This window comes from Gossypium hirsutum, chromosome A05, assembly GCF_007990345.1.
Source record: "Gossypium hirsutum isolate 1008001.06 chromosome A05, Gossypium_hirsutum_v2.1, whole genome shotgun sequence".
NCBI lineage: Eukaryota > Viridiplantae > Streptophyta > Magnoliopsida > Malvales > Malvaceae > Gossypium > Gossypium hirsutum.
In genome coordinates, this window is record NC_053428.1 from 1,564,942 (window position 1) to 1,587,280 (window position 22,339).

At 29.4% G+C, this 22,339-nt stretch overlaps 2 protein-coding genes across 4 annotated transcripts; one reads left to right on the plus strand and one right to left on the minus strand.

Moving 5' to 3' along the window:
* The first annotated feature begins 1,867 nt into the window (after positions 1 to 1,867).
* On the plus strand, positions 1,868 to 3,955 carry LOC121202919 (probable serine/threonine-protein kinase PIX7). 2 transcript variants are annotated; one of them, XM_041112778.1, is made up of 6 exons: positions 1,868 to 2,143; positions 2,302 to 2,624; positions 2,706 to 2,841; positions 2,912 to 3,045; positions 3,120 to 3,243; positions 3,360 to 3,955. In XM_041112778.1, exons 1-6 carry the CDS (start codon positions 2,101 to 2,103, stop codon positions 3,386 to 3,388), a joined length of 789 nt encoding a protein of 262 aa, XP_040968712.1. In that variant the 5' UTR covers positions 1,868 to 2,100; the 3' UTR covers positions 3,389 to 3,955. The 2 variants fall into 2 exon arrangements, with proteins under 2 accessions (XP_040968712.1, XP_040968711.1); XM_041112777.1 differs by having other exon boundaries at positions 1,898 to 2,143; positions 3,329 to 3,955.
* Positions 3,956 to 12,336: 8,381 nt separating this feature from the next.
* LOC107942689 (UDP-N-acetylglucosamine transporter UGNT1) lies at positions 12,337 to 18,642 on the minus strand. 2 transcript variants are annotated; one of them, XM_016876396.2, is made up of 11 exons: positions 18,392 to 18,638; positions 16,956 to 17,032; positions 15,512 to 15,673; positions 15,296 to 15,429; positions 14,328 to 14,458; positions 14,200 to 14,244; positions 13,999 to 14,096; positions 13,464 to 13,571; positions 12,809 to 12,865; positions 12,613 to 12,722; positions 12,337 to 12,535 (listed from the first exon to the last, which is right to left on the minus strand). In XM_016876396.2, the coding sequence occupies exons 1-10, from the start codon at positions 18,597 to 18,599 to the stop codon at positions 12,648 to 12,650; spliced, it is 1,095 nt and encodes a 364-aa protein (XP_016731885.2). In that variant the 5' UTR covers positions 18,600 to 18,638; the 3' UTR covers positions 12,337 to 12,535; positions 12,613 to 12,647. The 2 variants fall into 2 exon arrangements, with proteins under 2 accessions (XP_016731885.2, XP_040968713.1); XM_041112779.1 differs by lacking the exons at positions 12,337 to 12,535; positions 12,613 to 12,722; positions 12,809 to 12,865 and adding an exon at positions 12,907 to 13,372 and having other exon boundaries at positions 18,392 to 18,642.
* Between the last annotated feature and the right edge of the window lie 3,697 nt (positions 18,643 to 22,339).

Sequence of the window (22,339 nt, forward strand, 5' to 3'; positions counted from 1 at the left end):
GATTTTTAATCAAATGTGAACTCAAAATTGTTTTGGCGAGAGAAGAAATTTAATTATAATTTTTTGAGATATTAAAATATAAATTTATCATGTATTAGTTTATAATTTCGCATTTTTGAAGGGAGTAATCGATTTATTTTTATTTTAAGAAATAAAAGTACAATTTTACCATATATTATTTTATAATTTATTTATTTATTTATAAAACGATTGAAAGGAAAAAATTTCATTTTTTAAGTCCAAGCATTCAAAAATAAGTAACTAAAAAAGGTTGGGATTTTATTTTTGGTGGAATAAAATTGGGAATTGGATGATTATAAAGCATAAAACATATAAATTGGGAGGGTTGATGGCCTACCTTCCATATATGTTCAAGTGTTAATTTGGAAATCTCTGCTTATTTTGCATTTCAAGCTCAATATTATGATTGGAAGGGAAAAAAAAGGCTCTTTATTTGGTTTATAATTTTCTTAATCCTCCAAATTAATCATTTCTCTGGCATGCGTTAGTTTCTTAATATGTTAATGTAATAATGTTTAACAACTCCAAAAAAAAAAAGACATTATTCACAAGAAAATGGTAAATTTTTTTAAAGTAAGAAAATGATTTTTTTGGGGTAAGATAATGATAATTTTAGATATGATATAATCAGTTGATCAAAATTAATGTAATATGAATTATTAACATTTTGGCGAAAATATATAATGTAGATTATTTAGAAAAGCAACTGCAAAGCTTGGATTAAATTAAAATTAGAAAGAAAAACTTTAGTTAATTATAAACATTAGGTAGTTATATAATTTGACTATAACACGCAAAAATTGTATTAGAATTTTTGTAACTTTTAAAAAAATACAAACATATAAATATAATATTATAAAGTTTATATACAAACCATGAACTAAAAATAAATATAATAATTATTTAAAAAAGAAATTAACATTGCCACATTGGTTTACGGCATGACAAATAAACCAAAAGTATGGGTGCATAAATCGATGAATAGTAATATAAGTTTTACTATTAAATAAAATAAAAAATATATGTAAGATTTATAAATAAAATATTAATAATTTTATTTAAATATAATTAAATAATAATTAATTTAATTAAATATTAAAATCTTAAACTCGAGATCCAAGATTCTAAATTTAAGATTTTAAATATAAGAGTTACTAATATTTATTTATAATAGTTACAAATAATGTTTAATTATGTTTAATAATATTTATTTACAAATTTTTCATATTTTTTTCATTTAATTATGATATGGCATGTTATTATTCACAAATGATAAATGAAACTTTGACACCAACTATACATTAAATATTATTATTAAAAGTAGTATATTAGTATGGTTATATAGATAATTTATTTTTTTAATAAAATAAAATTTCGATCATGTAACTATTCAAACCTCAATACTTAAGAACTTAATATCAAAATCAATGTCTTATTCAAGGGCGGAGATAAGGCAATTGGCACGGCTTGATCCTCTTTAAAATGAAAAAAAATATATTTTAGTTTTTTTATATTTTATAATATTTTAAATTAATAATGATAAAATTGTACTTTATTCTTTTAAATAATAAAAATTTAATTTAATTCTTTAAAATTATAAAGATATAAGATATTAAAATGATAAAATTGTATTTTTATAATCGTGGAATTTCCAAAAAAAAATATTTTGGATTTGCCATGGTATTATTAATAAAATTATTTACATTTTCTTAATCTATTATTATATATATATATAAAAGTATTTCTCGTACCTGGCATTGGTAAAACCATCTTGAAGAGATGGAGGCAATTGCCACCCCCCAAAAAAAAGGTGGTTAAAAAGAAAGTTCTTTTTGTAGACACTACTGCGATGATGCTTATGATGATGCCTGTAATCTCCGACACCCACAATCCTGTCTCTCTGTCTTTCCTTCTTTCTTGACTAACTCAATTATCTTTTCTTCATTTGCTTTATTCCCATATGGCCAATCTCTCCTCCTCCTCCATCTCCTTGTTCCTTAATCTCATGCAAGAATGACTACTTTCATTTGTTTAACGTGGTGACTAACTGAAGCACTTTCTCTTCCTAACTTGTTCTCCATGGCTGACAACAACAACTGTGGCTGTTGGACTTTCTTGAAACGTGGCGTTTGCAACTCCTCTTCTTCTACCACTCACTCTGCTAACACAATTCCCCGCACTAGTCTTGTTTATGATGCTGATATTTTCTGAATTTTGTTCCTTTTTTCTTTAAAGTTCCAATATTTTGAAAGAAGACTGATTCTCAATCATTGTATGCAGCTACTGAGACAAGATGTCTAAATGCTAGTAATAGAGAGTTGTTCCCTCCAAGTGAAGCTCGTCTTTCATCTGATAATCTCGATCCACCAACATCCACAAAAACCAAATCACCACGACAGCTTCTTCAATTTACTTTTCAAGAGCTAAAATCTGCAACAGGGAACTTTAGACCTGACAGCATACTTGGTGAAGGTGGTTTTGGGTATGTCTTCAAAGGGTGGATAGAGGAAAATGGAACAGCACCGGCCAAACCAGGTTCAAGGATCACTGTTGCTGTCAAGAGTTTGAAACTGGATGGTCTTCAAGGCCACAGAGAATGGGTGGTAATTAGTAGAAAAAACAAAACAAAATAACATATGTGCTTTCATGGGTTAGTCAATGAAACTTGGGTTGATTCATTGCAGGTTGAGGTTGCCTTCCTTGGACAACTTCATCATCCTAACCTCGTTAAACTCATTGGTTACTGCATTGAAGAGGATCACCGGTTGCTTGTCTATGAGTTTATGACCCGAGGAAGTCTTGAAAACCATCTGTTTAGAAGTGAGTCTCAGATCCTTTTAGAATTGACCCTTATATGAAACAAATGCTGATGTTGCCTAATTTTGCAAAGGGACAATACCTCTTCCCTGGTCAAATAGGATTAAGATCACACTTGGCGCAGCAAAAGGATTGGCTTTTCTTCATGGTGGTCCAGAACCAGTCATATATAGAGATTTTAAAACATCCAACATTTTACTTGATTCGGTATGTATGTATGTATTTCTTATTGACATTAGCTTTGGTGATTTATATCATTGATATCTAAATTATTATTGCAGGAATATAATGCAAAGCTTTCAGATTTTGGTCTAGCAAAAGCTGGTCCTCAAGGAGACAAAACACATGTTTCTACTAGAGTTGTCGGAACCTATGGCTATGCTGCACCGGAGTATGTTATGACAGGTATTATAATTCTCAGACATGATCTTAACTAATTCAAAGATGGAAATTTGATTCAACATTGGATACATATATTTTTTTTTCTCAGGACACTTGACATCTAAAAGTGATGTTTACAGCTTCGGTGTTGTCTTACTCGAGATTTTGACCGGCCGAAGATCGATGGACAAGAAGCGTCCTAGTGGCGAGCAGAATCTAGTTACATGGGCTCGGCCGTATTTAGCTGACAAGAGAAAACTTTACCAACTGGTGGATCCCCGGTTAGAGCTAAATTATTCTCTTAAAGGGGTACTTAAAGTTTCTCAATTAGCTTACAATTGCCTCCATAGGGACCCTAAAGCCCGTCCTACAATGGATGAAGTAGTGAAAGTCCTCACTCCATTGCAAGACCTTAATGATCTCGCCATATTATCGCATCATTCTCGTCTATCTCAACAAGGAAGACGTAAAAAGAAACTAGAGGGAACCAAAAGCACCAAAGATTCCCCTTTGAATATTGGCAAACATAGGAAAGATGAAATCAAACTTCAATTATGTAAGTAGTGGCTCCAACACTGGTATTTGATTTGCAACAACATGAATGTCAATTTACTTTGAATTCTGGGATTTGTTTTTTTTTTTTAATGTTCCTCCATTAATTCTATGCTTTAGAGCTCGATTGGATACATATGTAATTATATCATTTTCAACTTGTGAGGCGTTTTAATGTACAATATATTACATGTTGATGTCCCCTTCATACAATAGCATCTAACCATTTAGTCCATGATAAGACAGTGGGTTATTTGCAGCTAATGAAATCTATATTTTCCATCAGCTGTACTCTTTCAAACTAGAATGTGATCCCTGTCTTTAACTTTTATTCTGAAAATCACTTCCAAAAGGAGAGCAGTTCAATAATGTAAGGTACGTATTTTGTATAGCATTCAATTTGGAATTTGAGTTTTACTTTTTCAAGGGCGAAACCAGAAATATTTTTAAGGTGTTAGAATTGAATTATAAAATTTTTAAAAGGTCCGAACTTTTTTATGTAGTAATTTATGATTTCATTATTTTTAAAGAGATTAAATATATATTTTTATATTTAAAGGGACCAAAATATAATTTTATCATAAATTAATTTACAATTTTATTATTTTCAAATAGATTAAAATAAAAAAAATTCAGTTTTAGGGGCCAGCCCCAGCCAGCGCCTAGCTTCACCTCTGCTTTACGTGATTCTATAAATCATTTCCGTAAGAGACTACAGTAAAAAAGAAAAAAGAGAGAGCAAATTCTCACATTCTTTACAAAGTAAAAGTGGTTTAATTATGTTTGCATTTCCTCGTTTATACTTACTTTTTTTTGAGGTGTTTCTTAAAGAAAAAGAAACCATTATAATTGGCTTTAACAATAGTAGCTCTAGAGAATATCATGCTGGCTATCAATGGTGATTGATAGATTTTAACATTAGGAGTTTAATTAATTTTTTAAAAAAAATCAAAATTTTTTTTAAACCAAGACTGTGGCTCATATAAAAATCTCCAATGAATGGTAATGAGGTTGAAAACCAAAGATTTGAGACAATCAACTTATTTGAATTATTTTCGATAAAAAATTAATTTAGATCTGAGTCTTATCTAAATACAATTTAAAAAAAAGACACAAGGAATAATTTATATTATTTAAATGTTTATTAAAAATTTTAAATAAAATTCTAAATAAATATTAACGAATTTGAATTTCGCGACTTAAAATTTAAAAGAGAGAAGTGTGAATTAAGTAATTTGTACTGATAAAAATAATATATTTCTCATTTATGGTCTCTCATTTTGTAATCATACAAAAAAATAAATTAAATTAGTATTTAATATATTATATTATCATTGGATAAATTGAATTCTAAAAATTTATTATCATATTTCATCATTTGACTTATTAAAACATATGAATAAAATCAACAAATGTTAGATGGAGTAATAAAATATATTACATTTTTAAGAAAGATTCAAATTCAAACCTTAGATACAATATTATTAAGAGAAGTAACCTCAAATCTTAAACATAAAGAAATTCCATCAAAGGTCCAAAAAGTACAAATCTTTCCAAGATGAAACGATGGTAGTTGATGAAATAGTGGATTGTCAGAGAAGCTGTTGGGTTTTCTTCTTTTGTCAAAAAATTAAGATGTGATCGACTTTAAAAATTTTTCTACTTTTTTTAAGAATGGACGATTTAAATCCCTTAGGAAATGAATAGGATACAACTCTAGTATTAATTAAGATTTATTCAATCAAACTGATGAGTATAAGAGAATAGGACACATGCTACGAATATTTAAATTTAAACTTTAATGATAGTCGTTGCTTATTAAAAAAAAATGCATACGAAGTTGGTCATAAAAAAGAAATTGATGATTTTTAGATTTAAAAATATATTATTTTTAATTGAAAAAAGAAATTTTATATTATCTTTTTAAAATAATGAATTGGACCGGATTTACGTAATGGAGCAGATCACACAACAGTTGGTCTACAGACCTAGTATACTGGGCAAACTGATGGCATGGCCTAGCCTCATATTTATTAACTTGTAATTTTCAACTCGTGTCAAATTTAATATTTAATTAATCACTAAAATTTAACACGTTTTAACTAATTGTATTTTAAAAATAAAAGGTGAATGGTTTTCTTGAAAATAAACTGTATCATTTTCAATATCTCACTTCACTCCCGGTATTGATTTAATACAGTAGGAATTAGGCAAATCAACCCCATAAAATTTTAAACACAATGACCATATACTTGCTTAATTACATATATCTTTCTATATATTTGCTTAATTTCTATATTAAACACAATGGTTGTAGCACCAAATATCTTTATACTATGATTTTCATTTTAATTTGGTATTCAAATTTCAAAATATTCTAATTGTATCCTTTAACCATTGATGTTACATCAATTAAGTGCTTCAATTATTAAAACTGTTAATTTAACAGTTAAATGGTACGAAAAATCTTACATGATATAATTTAAATTGAAATATAAAAAAGAGAGTAAAATGTTACTCCATAACTTTTAAAAATAAAAACTAAAAATAAAGTAAAATCGAAAAAGGAGGACAAACGATAAAACTTTTGTAAAAACTTCAAAAATCTCAAAACTAATATTTATATATCTATTTTTACAATATTCATTTTTCTTTAAACTTCATATTTTAAACTATGACATATAAGATTTAAGTTATTATTTAATGGTTATATTAATGATTTTAGTAATGAGAGGACTCTATTGACATAAATTCATTAGTTTAAGAATGTAATTAAAATGTTTTAAAATTTAAATACCAATTTAAAATAAAAGTTATAGTTTAGAGATGTATAGGAGAATCAAGTCTTAACATTTCCATGCAAATTAGGAGCATTTTCCTTTCTTGAAGTGATAATATAGAATTTATTTCAAAATCTATAACTCACATATTATGTGATAAAAATCAATCTTAATTTGGTAAAGCATAGAAAATATTTAACATTTAATTTTTTATTTAATACAAAATTTTCAAAAAGAAATGCTGAATAAAATAATATATATTTAAAATGAATTGCCACTTTGCTATCAATGAAGAAGACAGGCATGTCGGATATAGCCAAACCCGTCACTAGCAAAATGTCATTTTATGACGAAACCACTAAAAGAATTTACCCATATTGAAAGTAATCACTATTTTACTGGATAATGAAACAGTGAAATTATACATTTAATGGACTCAAACTCATAATTACCACAAATGGTCTATTGGATAATGAAACAGTAGACAACTAATAAATGGACAATATTGGAGGTGTTAAAAAGCCAAGGACCAGATCTTCATCCATTTGATTGCTATTATATCACCAAAAGATTGAGCAATATCTGTATCTAAAATACATACAATAAGAATATGGGTGCAACATGTTCAAAGGAAATCAACAAAACTTGTTTGCAGCGGTTTACACTATAGTTGGATGATCATCCTTGCAAAATAGCCACAAAACAAAACAACTACGTACCTGCTGTGTCTCATCAGTGCGACAATAAACTGGAAAAAAACCATGCAAAAATTCAAAATAAAAAGATACTGTATCCAGGATATACATACATACATATATATATGAACAGTAACTTAAAAGGAACAACAGGAAGAAGAGCTTGGAAGCAAAATAGAAGGGATGTGGAAAGTGATATTGGCGCGGCTCAATCTGAGATCGTATTTTACGACTGAATCAATTCGTAAATCCGTCTTCGGATTGAACCTCACCAACATCGCTTTCTTTTCTTTTGCTTCTCAAGCATTGAGCATGATCAAATGCATGAAAAAAAGAAGAAGAAGATATTAATGATCATCCCTCACGAATATTGCAACGAGAGAAACACACTTCGATCGGTGTTTAAAGAGTTTGTACCACCTTTGAAGCTTTTATACACTTTGCATGGTTGCCATTGCCCTTACCAGCCAGCCAACAACAACAACAAGAAAAAAAGGGTACTTGAATAAAGAAGTTTTAGATATGGCCCCCATGACAGTAAAATTTGATTTTTTTTTTCCAGTGTCCCTGGTAGGGCAAAAAAGATGCCTAGCTTCATGGAGTAGAAGGTGGAGATCATGGCGGTTTTGCTGGTGGTTGGGAATGATAATGACAAAGTGGGATCTCTATATCATGATTTTTATTCCTTCCTTAATTGTGTCAAAATCAAGGCAAAATTTTGATGCTTAAACTATTAATCTGTCTAATCACTGAATTTAATTATGAAATGGGCTAAAAGCAAATTACAGAAAAAAAAATAGTCTAAAAATCAATTATTATTCAACAACAAGACAAATACAGTAAAAATATGATGTTTCTTGGTGCACTAAGACATAAACATGTTGCTACATTTATGAGGAAAAAAAAATTGAACAAAAGACAAATGGAGGAGACATTCTTCTGTTTAATTCAAAAAGTACTCACCTTAATGTAAACCTCAAAGTTTTCAGAAAAAGTATTTGATGATCATCACTGTTGTTGATTATGGAGTACCACTCAAATCAATCAAAAAACAAGGCTGAATTAGGGTTCAAACGGAGGAAAAACAAAAAGGAAAAGAAAAGAAAAAGTGATGAGATTGTCAACAAAAGAAACAACCATTATAACTTTATTTGATGCACGAGAGAAGAAGAACTAAGAGAGTGATTACAGGTGGAGATTTAAATAGAAATTGCTATTTCGTTAACATTTTCGATATTTATTGCAATTGATTGTCGTTAATTTAAAAATGTGATTACGAAATATGGGATGTGAGGACCGAGGGGGAAGAAGGTGAGGGAAATGATGAACTTACTTTTTAGGGTTTGCCATGCTTCATTTGTACTCAATAAAAATCAAATTCCTTCTCTTGCGCATGCACCTGGAAACAGTCTCCTCAAAAAGGGAAATAAAGAACCCTACCCAAAAAAACTCTTTTCCATTGTATTATATAGTACCACCTTTCTATCTGATGTTAACCAAGTGAATAAGATAGTTGGCTTATATGTACGTATCCGTATATATCAATATCAATGACTTTTTACAAGATTCATCTCTGAGTTCAACTTGTACCAAATCTTTATTCAGCTGATGTTATTGAAGTTCTGAACTCAGTGTAGATACGTGAGTATAATTTACCCCTATACGTATGCATGTATATATGTATAGAATTAGTTAGATTCATACAAATCGTAGTAGAGAAACATACAAACCGGAGCGTAGCAATTAGCAAAAAAAGGGGCAAAGATTTGGTTGGGTTGTAAGAAGCCAAAGCGGAGACACCGGCGCTAAAGGAGCCCTGCCTTGGGCCTGCACTAGGGAACACACTCCTTGGGTTTTGCTTCTTTTTTCTGTTCTTTTTTTTTCTCTCTCTCTCTCTTTTTCATTTCTTTCAAACAATGGAGTGGCGGGTCCTCTTTTTTCTTCTTATTCCTCTTCTTGAAGATTTTGGGAACTGTTAAAAAAAGAAGCAACTTTTTTTTAATTAAAAAAATAAATAAAGCACCCTTCTTCGCTAACACTCATGAGTTTGGGGGGATAAGTTGGCATGCCACTACCAATACAGATTCCCTCACGCCTTCAACCATTCCATTCCCTTCTCACCAGATCCTAGGAACCCCTTTTTTAAATCTCAGTTTTTGCATATTTTTGGTCTCAATAAATGGACGATAGGTCAAACGCTATAGTATATAGCACAATATTTAGCTTTTATTTTTTTTCATTGTTTTTATTTATTAATTTTTATTTAATTTATTAAGCTATTAATTTAAAAAAATAATTTAATTAACATGCGTTTGATTCGACAACCAATACGATATAATATCTATTAATAAGTAAAAAAATATATCTTAAAATAAATTAATTTACCAATCGTATCAAAAATAAGATTTAAAATTAAAATACAAATTATTTGAAAATTGAAATTTAGTTTAGAATGGAACAGAGTCAGAATGAAGAGTGGGAAGATAGATTTGGAAGGTGGGGTTGTTGTTGATTAAAGGGGTGGGGACAAAGAGACACCCATGTTTCTTACTAATGCAGAGATTTATTCAACTTGTATGGAATACTAATGGCCCATCATCATCATCATGTTGCCTTTTATCACCCAAAGCTAATTTACTTTTTTAGCATCTCTACAATGAAAGTGTGTAGTTGAATGACTTTTGATTTTTCAAGTTTCCACTATTTTTATTATTTTTTCTTTTATACTCTTTTACTTTTGTTCTATCAAGTGGAGAAATTTGAGGAATTAATGCATCTATCCGTGACAAAGATATAATAAAATAAATTCATATTCCATGCACTTCAAAAAAATTAAATATAATTATTATACTTTTAATAATTGACTTTATATAAATTACGTTGACCGGGGAGGGGATTAGTTTGGTTTACTATTTGAACTTTGGGTTAGAATGTAATCTAAAATTCAAAGTGTAAAAACTATTTTTTAAATAAATATCAAATTTATATAGATATATTATGTTTTATTTGATGCAATTATATACATAAATATTATATTGTCATCATATGTATATATGTAATTTTTATTCTAATTCAACTGTTCACATTTAAAATAATAAATACATACATTTATTTTTATATTAGATTAATATAATTATTTGTGTATATAAATTATGTAATATTATCTTTGAAATAGTGTTAACTCGATAATATTGTTAGTAATTATTGAAAGTTAAATCAAATTAAAATTTAATATATAAAATCATATAAAATCAAAATTTAGACCAAAATTTATTTATAATTTTAATATTTATATCTAGAAAAGAATATTTCATACATCGAAATTTAAAATTTTTTTTACCTTACATTTAAAATTAAAAATACAATTAAAATGTGATTATCAATCATAATACTAAATGGCCCTACCACCAAGATCAATGACATTATGAACCGTAGCAATAAAGATAAAAGAAGTTGACCTTTTTTCTGGGTTTCTGGTAAGAAAGGTCAAGAAAGTGCATTTGAGAAACGAGAACATTGAAAGCAAGATTTAAGCTTTTAACAAAATGTGGGGTGAAGACTGAGGAGTATGTTTCAATCATGGAAGGCAACTAGGCCAAACTTGGGGTTGTCAGTTTGTGGAGACAAGAAAGACACACCTCTACCTTCAAGATCTCGAGAGTTTTATTACCCATCTCTTTCTTAATTCTCTTACATTGCCTTAATTGTTACTATTATTTACTGTCCACACCACACATGGGAGATAGCAGAGGTTTACCTCCTAGAATCTCTCTTCCCCCCAAAAAATTGCTCCGCAATAAGTGGATATTAGAAGCTTTTTGCTTTTGTAAAAGATTCAGGCACAAATGGACACAATTTCACCTTTTATGGAGACTGAAAAGGGATACCTGAAATGTCCCCAAGTCAGTGTGGGCACACCATGGCAAAGCCGGGGGGGGGGTGAAAAGAAAAGAAATTAGTTCATGAATTGTCGCTACGTTATAATAATGTCACATGTGTCAGAGCAATGGTAGCGATATTCTGATTTGAGCAGGAATGAGTTCTTGCAGTACACGAAAGCGATACTCATTTTGCATTATAGGTAAAGGGATCTTAATTTTCTTTTATTGTGTTACATTAATCCAGCAAAAGCCATGTTTTATATGTGATTAATGAAGGTAAAAATACTATAGAGATCTCTTTATCAAGAGTTAATATATATATTATTATTTTTATTTAAAAAACATAATTTAATTCATATATATTAAATTAAAAAGTTAATTGGTTATTTTTATTAAAATTTTATTTATTTTTACTATTAAAAATTAGTGTAGCTGACGAAATAATTAAATAATTAAACATGATACGTCATGCATATCTCATGCTGATATATAAAATTAGTTTTAAATATTATAAATGAACAAAATTTTTAATAAAAAGATTAAATTACTCATTAATCTAATATACTAATTTACTCAATTTTTTGTAGTAAAGAAACTCAAATACATTCCAACTAATAGTATAAGAATCCCTATAGTATTAATGTAGATACCAAAAAATATTGATGTGATTGACCATAATATTAGCTCTGACTAATCCCGTTTCCCTACCTCTTGATTAAAAAAAAATAAATCAAACATTTTAAATTCTATTTTTGAAATCATGATTATTTAATAAAGCAAACAAAAATCAACACGGTTGTTGCTTTTGGCATTTGTAAATTAGGTTTTTTGATGAAATGATTTTATTTTCCTTGCATTTCTAAAAATCTAATTATTTTAAACACACTTTTTATGACATTTCAATTTATTAAAACCATATATTTTATATACTTTTTGCGCTTTTTTCTAAACCAATATTTTCACAACAATCTTAATCTTTAGAGAGAAGAAACATATGCTAAAGGGCATATATCAAAATGCACGAGGCTCTTCCATTATTGGGTTTGGGATAGGTCAGATGTACGCACCTTATCCTTTTGCAAATAAGCTTTTTACTATAACTCGAATCATGTTGTTGCACAAAGGAATCTGAGTGCTATTTGAATAACCATTGATAACTAGCCAAAGCTACCAAGTATCCATAGCAAGTATTAGTTGCAGGAATTTTGGTGAAATCAAAATTTGGCAACTTCAAAATTTCATTTATGAAAAGTTATATATATATAGAAGAAACTACTGTTCTTTATAATCAACCATTTTCTGTGTTGGGTGACATTGAAAAGCAAAAGAGACCCTGTTCCTCTTATACGCCTAAATGCTTGCCTATTTGTGCAGGGAGCTTTGACCACGGAAGATATTCATGTGCGCTCTACAGTATTTATCTTTGAATCAAAATTTTGTAGAAGATAAAGATAATAGTAATTAGCCATTAATATTATTATTTACCTCCAGTATGAGGCTCTCAAGCAGCGGCCATATGTCTATTTTCCTTTGAGTTTACAGTAGGCGTACAAACATGATCCCAAAAACCCAAGAGATTGGCCAACAACATTCATCTGAAAGCAAGAAACGGGAAAGTATCCCAGGTTATTAGGGGTCCTGCAAATATAAACTTCGACAAGGAAAAGGAGCCCATACTCACCAAATCAAATGGAAGCCCACCAAACAGTAGCCATCCAAATCCAATAGTGAAAAGATCCTACCACAGTACAATTAGCTATTAGGCGTCACCAACATGCAAGGGAACAAGTTAAATGAAAGGCTGAGAAAAAGCATCTATTGGACCAGTAGGACATTTTGAAGGCATGATAGAGACCAAATAAAACCATTATTTCACATGGAAAAACATTTGAACCCCAAGTTTATCTCGATCAACCCGACCCCTTCGACCCTTCCCCTATTCTAGAACTCTGGCCTCTTTTAGTCTTTTGTAAAAAAAGGAAAAGCAAAATTGTTGCCATGCAAAATTGTTAAACCATAAGAGTTGAAGAAACAGTCTTTTTCCTACTGTGAGATGACTTTTATGGACATAAAAATCTTGATTAGTGAACTTTAGGGACATTCAAGAAACTTAAGCCCAGACAATTCATTACTGCAGCATAAAGTTGGTTTAGACAGACAACTAAAAATTCCAGGCACAGTGATCCAGTGGTCTCCGGAATGATTCACCCCATTTGAGTCTTCAACTCCCATCCCAAAAACAATTCTTCCCGTCCAAACATAATAAAAGAGTCCTTTTAGTGACAAAACATCAAAGCCAATTACAAATATGTCCAAAGCAGAACAAGTGATCACACCTTCAAATTGCCACATATTGTCTGTGTCAAAGCTGAATTGAGTGTTGTATTCAAGAATACATAATAATTTATTAGGAAAGCCATGATACAAGAGAGAAGCATCACAACCTGCACAAGGTTAAAATGATTAACATGTAAAAGAGTTTAAATGCTATAAAGTTTTTCTAATCTCATGTCACGATATCATTAGGGTCGGTATAATCTTGGCTTAACTTTAGAGAAGCTAAGAAATTTTGCCCAAATGAGTTAACAAAAGAAAGGAACTTGAAGGATAACAATTAAGAAAAACTTTGTTGCCAGGGAAAGCAATAAAAGAAAGACTGCATGACAGGCAAGATTGGTAATCGCCATCAACAAAAAGAAATTGACTGCATTAGCAAAACCAAAAAATATTATAGCTGCAAACTGAGCAGAAGTATTAATGGATAGATTTGCAAAATAGGTAACAATGAATGCACTTACTTTCTCAACAACATCATGAGTAAAAGGAATGTAAACAGAGAAAGAGATATATTATTTTGTAAAAAGGAAGCACCTGAAACCCACTAGAATATAAATAAGGGAAGCTCATCAACGCTTCAAGGTCACCTTTGAATGATGTCCAAAGTAACAAGATTGGTGCACAAATTATTCCTTCAAGAATCAACAAAATTTTTTAGAAGTTCAGATAAAGCCTAATTGTAGCTTTTTATATAGATAAGGATATAAGAAAATTCTATTAGTTCTTTTATTTTACCATTGCACCACATAAGGCCAAAGCTATTGAGGCCACTGGATTTACCTGAAAAGTTAGGAAATACTATCAAATAACTAGAAAGAAATTAACATTCTGTGAGAGACGAAGAGACAAAAATGGCTTAGTACCAATATGAGCGATGGAAGCAAGATATACTGCTGAGCAGATGTTTGCCATAAAAACAATGGAATAGCTATAGGCATCAAATGACAAGTCACGAGCTCCAGCAACAAATGCACCAAGTATAATTATCCCTACACTGATGAAATCTTTGGATTAGTCCATTAGAAAGTTATTAGTCACGCCTTGAACATTCAAGATAGTGATGCATAAAAGATAACATTTCATATATAAAATTGCAGAACATGGAAACTATAGCTATCAATTATCAAACTTTCTATTGCAAGTGACACACTGTTTTGTTTTCAGGCTTAAAATAATTTTTGCACCTCAAGCAAACTTGCCCAGTTGTCTAAACTTAAATCTTCCCATCAACCACATATTCAAAAGTGAAAATTCAAATGTGTGCAACACAAGAGAGCTCAAAATGGAAGGAATGCTCTGAGCTTTGTGAATATGAAACCAATGCATTCTTATTTATGATACAGAACTTTTTTTTTTCTTTTGGGGGGTTGGGGGTCTTTGATGGTGCTTGAGCTATGCTCAGGCACCAAGGTTAGCTCGTGCTCATGGTGCTATGATGGAGAAATTTTAAGACATCCCAGCTGTCTAGACTTAACTCTTCTGATTAACTGCAGAATTCAAAAGTAAAACTTCAGACATGAGAAATCAAAATGTCAGGAATGCTCTGAACTTTGTAAATATAAAAGCAATGAGTTCTTGTTTATGATGCAGAAATCTAAGAAATCTCAGTTCTCTAAGCAACCACAATATTCAATGTGAAACTTCATATGTGGGCAAGACATGAGAGCTTAAAGTGGCAGGAACCATTTGAATTTTGTAAATGTAAAAGCATTCTTATTTATGATGTAGGAGGTGCATGTACCACATCAACCAAATGCACATGCATGCAGATGCCTTAAGTACAATGCATGACTGAATTGTTAGACGAATAGCATATAGAAGGGCTCCGTACCTGCCAACGATATATGATGAGTGTTTCCGTCCTGTCAAAAGATACTCCACAATCATGGTAAAAGCCACTGTAGTCCGCCTTAAAGTGGTGTACATAGGAACATTTATGCCACGAACGGATTCCATGGTGATTAACTTTAACCAGACAAGCAAGTAAAGAGACCGATTAGGAGAAAGATTAAAACTTCACCAAGCACGCATAAAGTGAATATCATACCATGTATAGCAAGTATGAAACTGCCAGAGGGAGGGTATGAACTAGTGTCCTCAATGGTATTAAGGTTATTGGGTTGCTTGTAACACGCTGTGGCTCCCCCTCTGAGAAAGAGATGATCTTCCAGCGTTTCATGGCATAGAGAAATGCACAAGAAGATAGCATCTAAATACACATAAAAGCAACTTGATTTATAAACTACTAAGATAAGGAAAAATTTTAATGTGTTGTGGTTCAATTGTCAAACTCCAAAAGTCAAACAGGGTGCAATGACTGAAGTCTAAATAAAGAAATTAAATAGAAATTTGCGATACTGAATTTCAAAAATATGATAGTAATTGATCTGTTAACTGTCAAGAGATAATAAAACAACCAAAATACATGTAAAGCCTAATTGTTGACATCAATAGTATGCCCATGTTTTCTTAGGAGAGGAAAAAAAGGAGAGGGGGTTTTACAAGGAAGGTGATTTGATCTTTCTCAAGCTCTTTTTCAATCATACAAAATTATAAAGAAAAGGCACTACTACTGTAAATCCATGATCCTTTACCTCGATGTATATCATTGATTTTTTCAAAAACTTCAACAGTTACTGCAGTTTGCTGATGGGTTTATCTAGTATCTTTTAATAGAGGATCGTTATCAATTAATTGGCAACTATGTTACCTGGTTCTTCATTTCTCTACAGTACCCATGTCTAGCATCTGTGTCCAACTTATATTCGGAAATGGATATAGGGTATGATTCTTCAAATACAAGGGAAAACTTTAAAAAAGTTAAACATGCATGTTGGACACATACCTATATCAGATACTCTTCCAAGTATAGGTAACATAGATTGGCAAAGTAATTTCAAGTGGCAAAGCTTTTTCCCCCTCTTTAAAACCTTTCAGTAGTGTCATGGGTACTTGAACCTTTATGTTATAGCACAAATGAAGAGTTTCTCTAGATATCATAGCAGGCTAAGGACTTTAAAGACCAGATCAGGATGCACATGCTGTGGAAGTAAAGGTAATGCAGAAAATGACAAACTTGCAGTAAACAGTGCCCAATAACTTAAAATTGGACAGAAAATGATATTTACATGACTGAAAAACTATAAGGGAGAGGAAATGTCAAATTGGACAATAACTTCCTGATACAGATAGAAAAAGGAAATTTTAAGTGCGAGAGCTTCAACTTTTAGAATCTACTTAGGATTGAAATTCTCCTCAATCAGTTCTTTGATCCATATCACTTGTTCTGCTCTATTCATGAAACATCTTGGGAATATATTCAACTATATAGGAAGGGAATTTTAGCTGCTAGCAATTGTTTATGAAAAAAATTGTCACTGAAGATCTTAAAAAGGAAGATATTCTATAAGTCTTTCAACTGTTGGAACATTTAACTATTCTGCCGAGCATACTTAGGCTAGCTCAGGAAACCAACTTAGTAAGTGATCTACCTGGAAAAGTGTGATCACATTTACATATGGAAAGCTGTAAGAAGAAAGGGCTGCTTTGTTGAACAGAACCAAGAGAACTGTGGAGAGAAAAGAAAAGCATAAACGGAAAAGAGAAATTAGTAGTGTTCATGGAAAAACACTAATTAATCAAAAATGGAAACTGCAGAGGCTGAAGGTGATTCAATAATTAACTAAAACCATTTATTTCTATTACCCTTGTGTCAAAATTACACATAAAGCCAAAAATCCTGTAGCTTACAAAAAGCACAAACAGATAAGCAATTGGATTCTTATAAATGGTGATAAATGAAGCAGCAATCATGGTCTCCCTCTCTTTTCTAGTTCATGAAGGAATCCTCTTCAATTACATAAAGACTAATTAAGAAGAACAAAGAATTCAAGACAATATGATCAGACGTAGAGAGAAATAAAGAGATAATAGAATAACAATACCACTTCCAATAATAAGTGATTTTTACAAACATCATCCAAATAAAGCAAACCAAACATGGCAAGACTTTCTCAATACTACGGCAAAATTTCCACTAGAACTTTTGTCAGATTGTTACAACCTCGGTAACTCTCTTGAATAGCAGAAACTATTATATAGACCCTTTCCACCATGCAAGCTACACGTCGAAGCAATTGAATTAATACACATAAGATATTTTTCTGTCATACTTACGAGGGGATACAAATCTCGAAACCATCTACAGTTTATTTTTTGTCACGTTTAATAACGGCAAAAAGAAAAAAGAAGAGGACAAATCTTTCTACAAGCTAAAAGTATAGAATGAAAAGAATCTATGTATTAATCTGATTGGTGGCCTCCGTTAATATAGATTCAAGCTCAACACACAAATAGGCAGTTATTATACTCTATAATTCCTTATTCCAAGTAGATAGCATATTCGCAAAATCTTTGTAGGAAAACTCACAATTCTCCAACACATAGAATAGAGGGTACAACTTCATTTCAAGAACATTTGTTTCATTCGATATATTATTATTTAACACGATTTTAACCAAAAACTGTTTATAAAAATAGTTCTAGTTTAGTATTATCATTCTATACAAGTTTTCGTGAAATTTAAAAACTGTTTATAAATTTTGTAACGTGTCCATTTAACTCGATATGTTAAGCTCATGATTCAAAAAATTCTGTTGACTTGTTTACATTCAACTGTAAGCTAGTGAGATTTTAAATTCCACGGTAGAATATGATTTATTTGTTGTATTCAAAAACTCTATAACCAAACAAGTGATGAGAAAAAAAAATACAATGAAACCACCTACGTATGCTAACAAATTAAATTAACGAAAATGAACTAGAGAAGGGAAAAAAGGGCTTGAAAAAAGAAAAGAGAATCTTCATAGGTGAAAACGCCAACAATCAAACAGGAAAAAAAAAACGAAGAGGCTTAAAATTTAGAGACCTGCACTGCACATGTAGCCAAGGGCAGCGTGCGCTCCTCTTCTTTTCCCGGGCAAGACAACGGCGGTTTCACGTCGGAGTTCAATTTTGGAGGGATCAATTAGTGGCAAACCTTCTTGCTTAATGGAAGTCATGGCCGAATTTTCGAATTCGCTTTCTGTTCGAGAAATGGAATGAGGGAAAAGAAGATTCAGAGTGACAGCAAGCATGAGAAGAAGAGTGTCCTCTTAGTGGAGCGAAAAGCGAAAACCATAAAAAGGGACTTTTGAGTGGGCAGAGCCCGAGAATGTGTTGGACTGAGAGTCTGCGGGTCCACATTAAGTTAATCCCCCGGTCCCACCCAAAGATATAGATTTTGCTATTAAATGTCCTTAACTTTATTTTATAAAAATTATTAAAAATAATCTTTTTATTTACATACTTTTATAGGAGTGTATGGTTGTGATTCTTAATTTTTATTTTATAAGTTCTGATATTTTTTTACATGATATCTAGAATTATTAATAATTTTTTCTCAACTCATAAATAGAAAAATTTCAGCATACTAAAATTAAAATCCTCTTACATTAACAATAACGATCATGTTAATTAGGGGTAATGCTCAATTAGCATAACTTGTATTTTTAATTTATTGGTAAATAAAATTAATATTATATGTAATAATATTTAAAATAATATTAAAGGCTTATTATGAAAAAATCTATAATTAAATATTCTATTTATGAAAAGAAGGTAATTTTTTTTTGGAAAAAAAACCAAAAACAAACAAGGAATGTGATGATTTATGTCACAAAATTTGTTTGGATCTGCGCTGTGCTACCTGTCAACTTTCCATATTTTTAAATGTTCATTGGCCAACAATGGATACAGCATTTCCTTTTTAATGGTTGGGACTCGGAATGATAATTAAAGAAATTTTAGATTTAGATTTTAGATTTATTTTTATTATGAGATTTAAATAAATAATTGGATAAAATTTATTTATGATGACAATATATGATAATTGCATATGGAGTAAGTTTAATTGTACCACATTTCTGGGTTGTATATCTTTAATTGCTGGGATATGAATATTGAAAGTTGGATTTCCTTTAGTATTACCAAGTTGGTAAAATGATTTAATAATAATTGCACTTTAACAGAATATATCTGACTCAAAAGGTTACCATATTGAAACTTTTTTCAAATCAAATTTAACATTGTCTTAAACATTAAAAATATAATAAAATATAATTATTTTAGTATTTATATAGTATAATTATATTTGTCATGTATATAAAATTTTAAATTTATTTAAATAATATTCACTAATATTTATTAAACTTTAAAAGAAAATATATATTAAATGGTGAATTTTGAAAAACATTAATCTATTCCTTCATTAAAATTTATCTGAATAATTGTTTATATGAATAATTCTAACATCAATTTATATTTATTTAAGTTTTTATATATATTTAGTATAAATTTACGTATCATTAGACTAACTACTATCAGTTATTGATAACTACTCTAACAATTACTGTTAATTATGGTTGTTATTCAGTAGTTATTTTGTTATATCAATTCACGTTAGTTTGTACATAAATACAATAGTTATATTTTCATAATGAATAATATAGTTTTCAGATCAGTTTTTTTTTTTCATTATTTACTTCATGTTTTCCTTCATTTTCTTTCAGTTTCTCAATTATCAAACACTGATTTTCTTGTGTTAAATGGTTGTTGATCATATATTTTATAAAACTTTTTTGGATAAAATCTCACTAAGGTCGGATAAGAAGATAAATTTAGGACTTTAGGGTAGAATCTTTAAGTTTTATTATGCGAGAAATTGGTATTCATTAGTGTAATGGTTCAGTTAATTATTTATATATAATGATTGATTAAAATTTCTGTCACGTATTTCATCATTTTCTTACAAAAAATATTTAAAATCGATATTTAATGATTCATTTAAGATTTTTTTAGCTTAACAGATTTTTTTTCCAGCTCAACAATCATTTTACTTTAAATTTGGAGAAGAATGAGTTTTCACGATAAGGTTTAAAAATTGGACATTGATGTCAATTTTGATCTTATAAATCATTACCAGTATCTTTAATAAGCCTTGCAATTAAAAAGTTACATGTGTTTTTTTTTCTTTCTTTCAACTAGGAACTACTACGAATTATATATAAAAAAATTGTATCTAATTATTTAAAATTTAAAAAAAAATCATCTAAAATGTTTTTTCTATTGTTGTACTTAGGTCAAGATTTAATATTTTAAAATAATAATATTGTTATAAGCAGAGGCGATTGTAGGGCTGACATGTGCCCGACTCCTCTAAAATAAAAAATTATCATTTAAAATTTTAAATTCTTTTAAAATTTTAAATTAATAAAAATAAAATTACACTTTGACCTCTTCTGAAATTATAAAAAATTAATTTAATTCTTTAAAAATTATAAAAATATAAACTATCAAAATTAAAATTTCAGACCCACTAAAATATTTCCCTGATTATAAGTTATGAATTTCGGCACCATTATTTTGTTAATCATAATCTCGTTAACAGTAGCATTTTTTTAAATTTTAAGTCTTGTGAATATGCATACGTGCAGAATATGGAACTTCTACCATCTACTTTGCTAATGACTGATGTTAGTTGTCTCGCACATTGGATTTTGCCCAATCATGGTGTCTCTTTAGTGATAAACTAAAACATGATTTATTTTGTACACATGTCAATATGGCTAAGAGAGAGGGCTACCAGAACATATAAATACTTACCATTAGTCTAGGATGACCTTAGGTCTAGGCGCGTAGTTAGAGGGAGTTTGCAGGGCTCGACTCCTTAAATAAATTTTTTATTTAATTTATTTAAAATTTTAAAATTTAAAATTTATTCCTCAAACATGATAACATTTTGATTTAATTCTTAAAAAGTTACAAAAATATAGGTTATTAAAATTATAAAATTATATTTTTACTATAATAAAAAGTACAATTTAATTTCGCCCTACTTAGGTCTTTCCATCATACCTTATATGCAGTAAAAACACTACATTTATCATGATTCTCCGTATATTCTCTATTTCGTGAATCATCACATTTTCATTATCTACACATTTCTCTTAAGATATAATACAAAAAATAAAAATATTCTATATAATACTAAAAATTCTATCACACACATTTCTATGTGGAAACTAAATATTTAGAACACAAATACTTATTTAAAAGTAATATACAATAAACAATTGAATATATAGTTTGAAACTAATTATACAACTTGTGTATATAATAAATTGTGTATATTGAAACAAAAAATGTGTAAAATATATTAAAATGAAATATTGATTGAAAGGTAAATTCTAGGCTTTAGTAATCCAATTTGTACGCATGTTTTAATTGGGTTTTATTAAAATGAAAAGACTAAAATATTCTCAAATAATAAAACTTTTTTTAATTATGAAATGATATTTTCGTAATTTATTGACCGAGTTGGTGACCTAATTGAGGATGATACCAATTCAGTCAATGGTTTAATAAATAAGTATAAATAAATTATTAATATATTAAAAAGTTCATAATATTTTAAATATAATTATAATACAAATATATATACACTATTTTTCATCTAATTATTTGAATCTATATCTATACTATTTATTAAATGTTTTACTAAGTTGGTTTGACCTTAAACCTTCTCAATTAGAAAAATTTACGAAAATACTATTTTACAATTAAAATAAATTATATTATTCGAGGGTAATTTAATATTTTATTTAATAAATAAATAAAAATGTATTTAAACTCAAATTAATTGGATTAATAAAATTTTTAATTTATAATTTATCCCAAGTTTTATTTTAATATTTTATATATTTTAATTTTTATTATACACACTTTATCATCTCAATCGATATAAGTAATTTGATTGAGTTGATGTCACAAATTACTC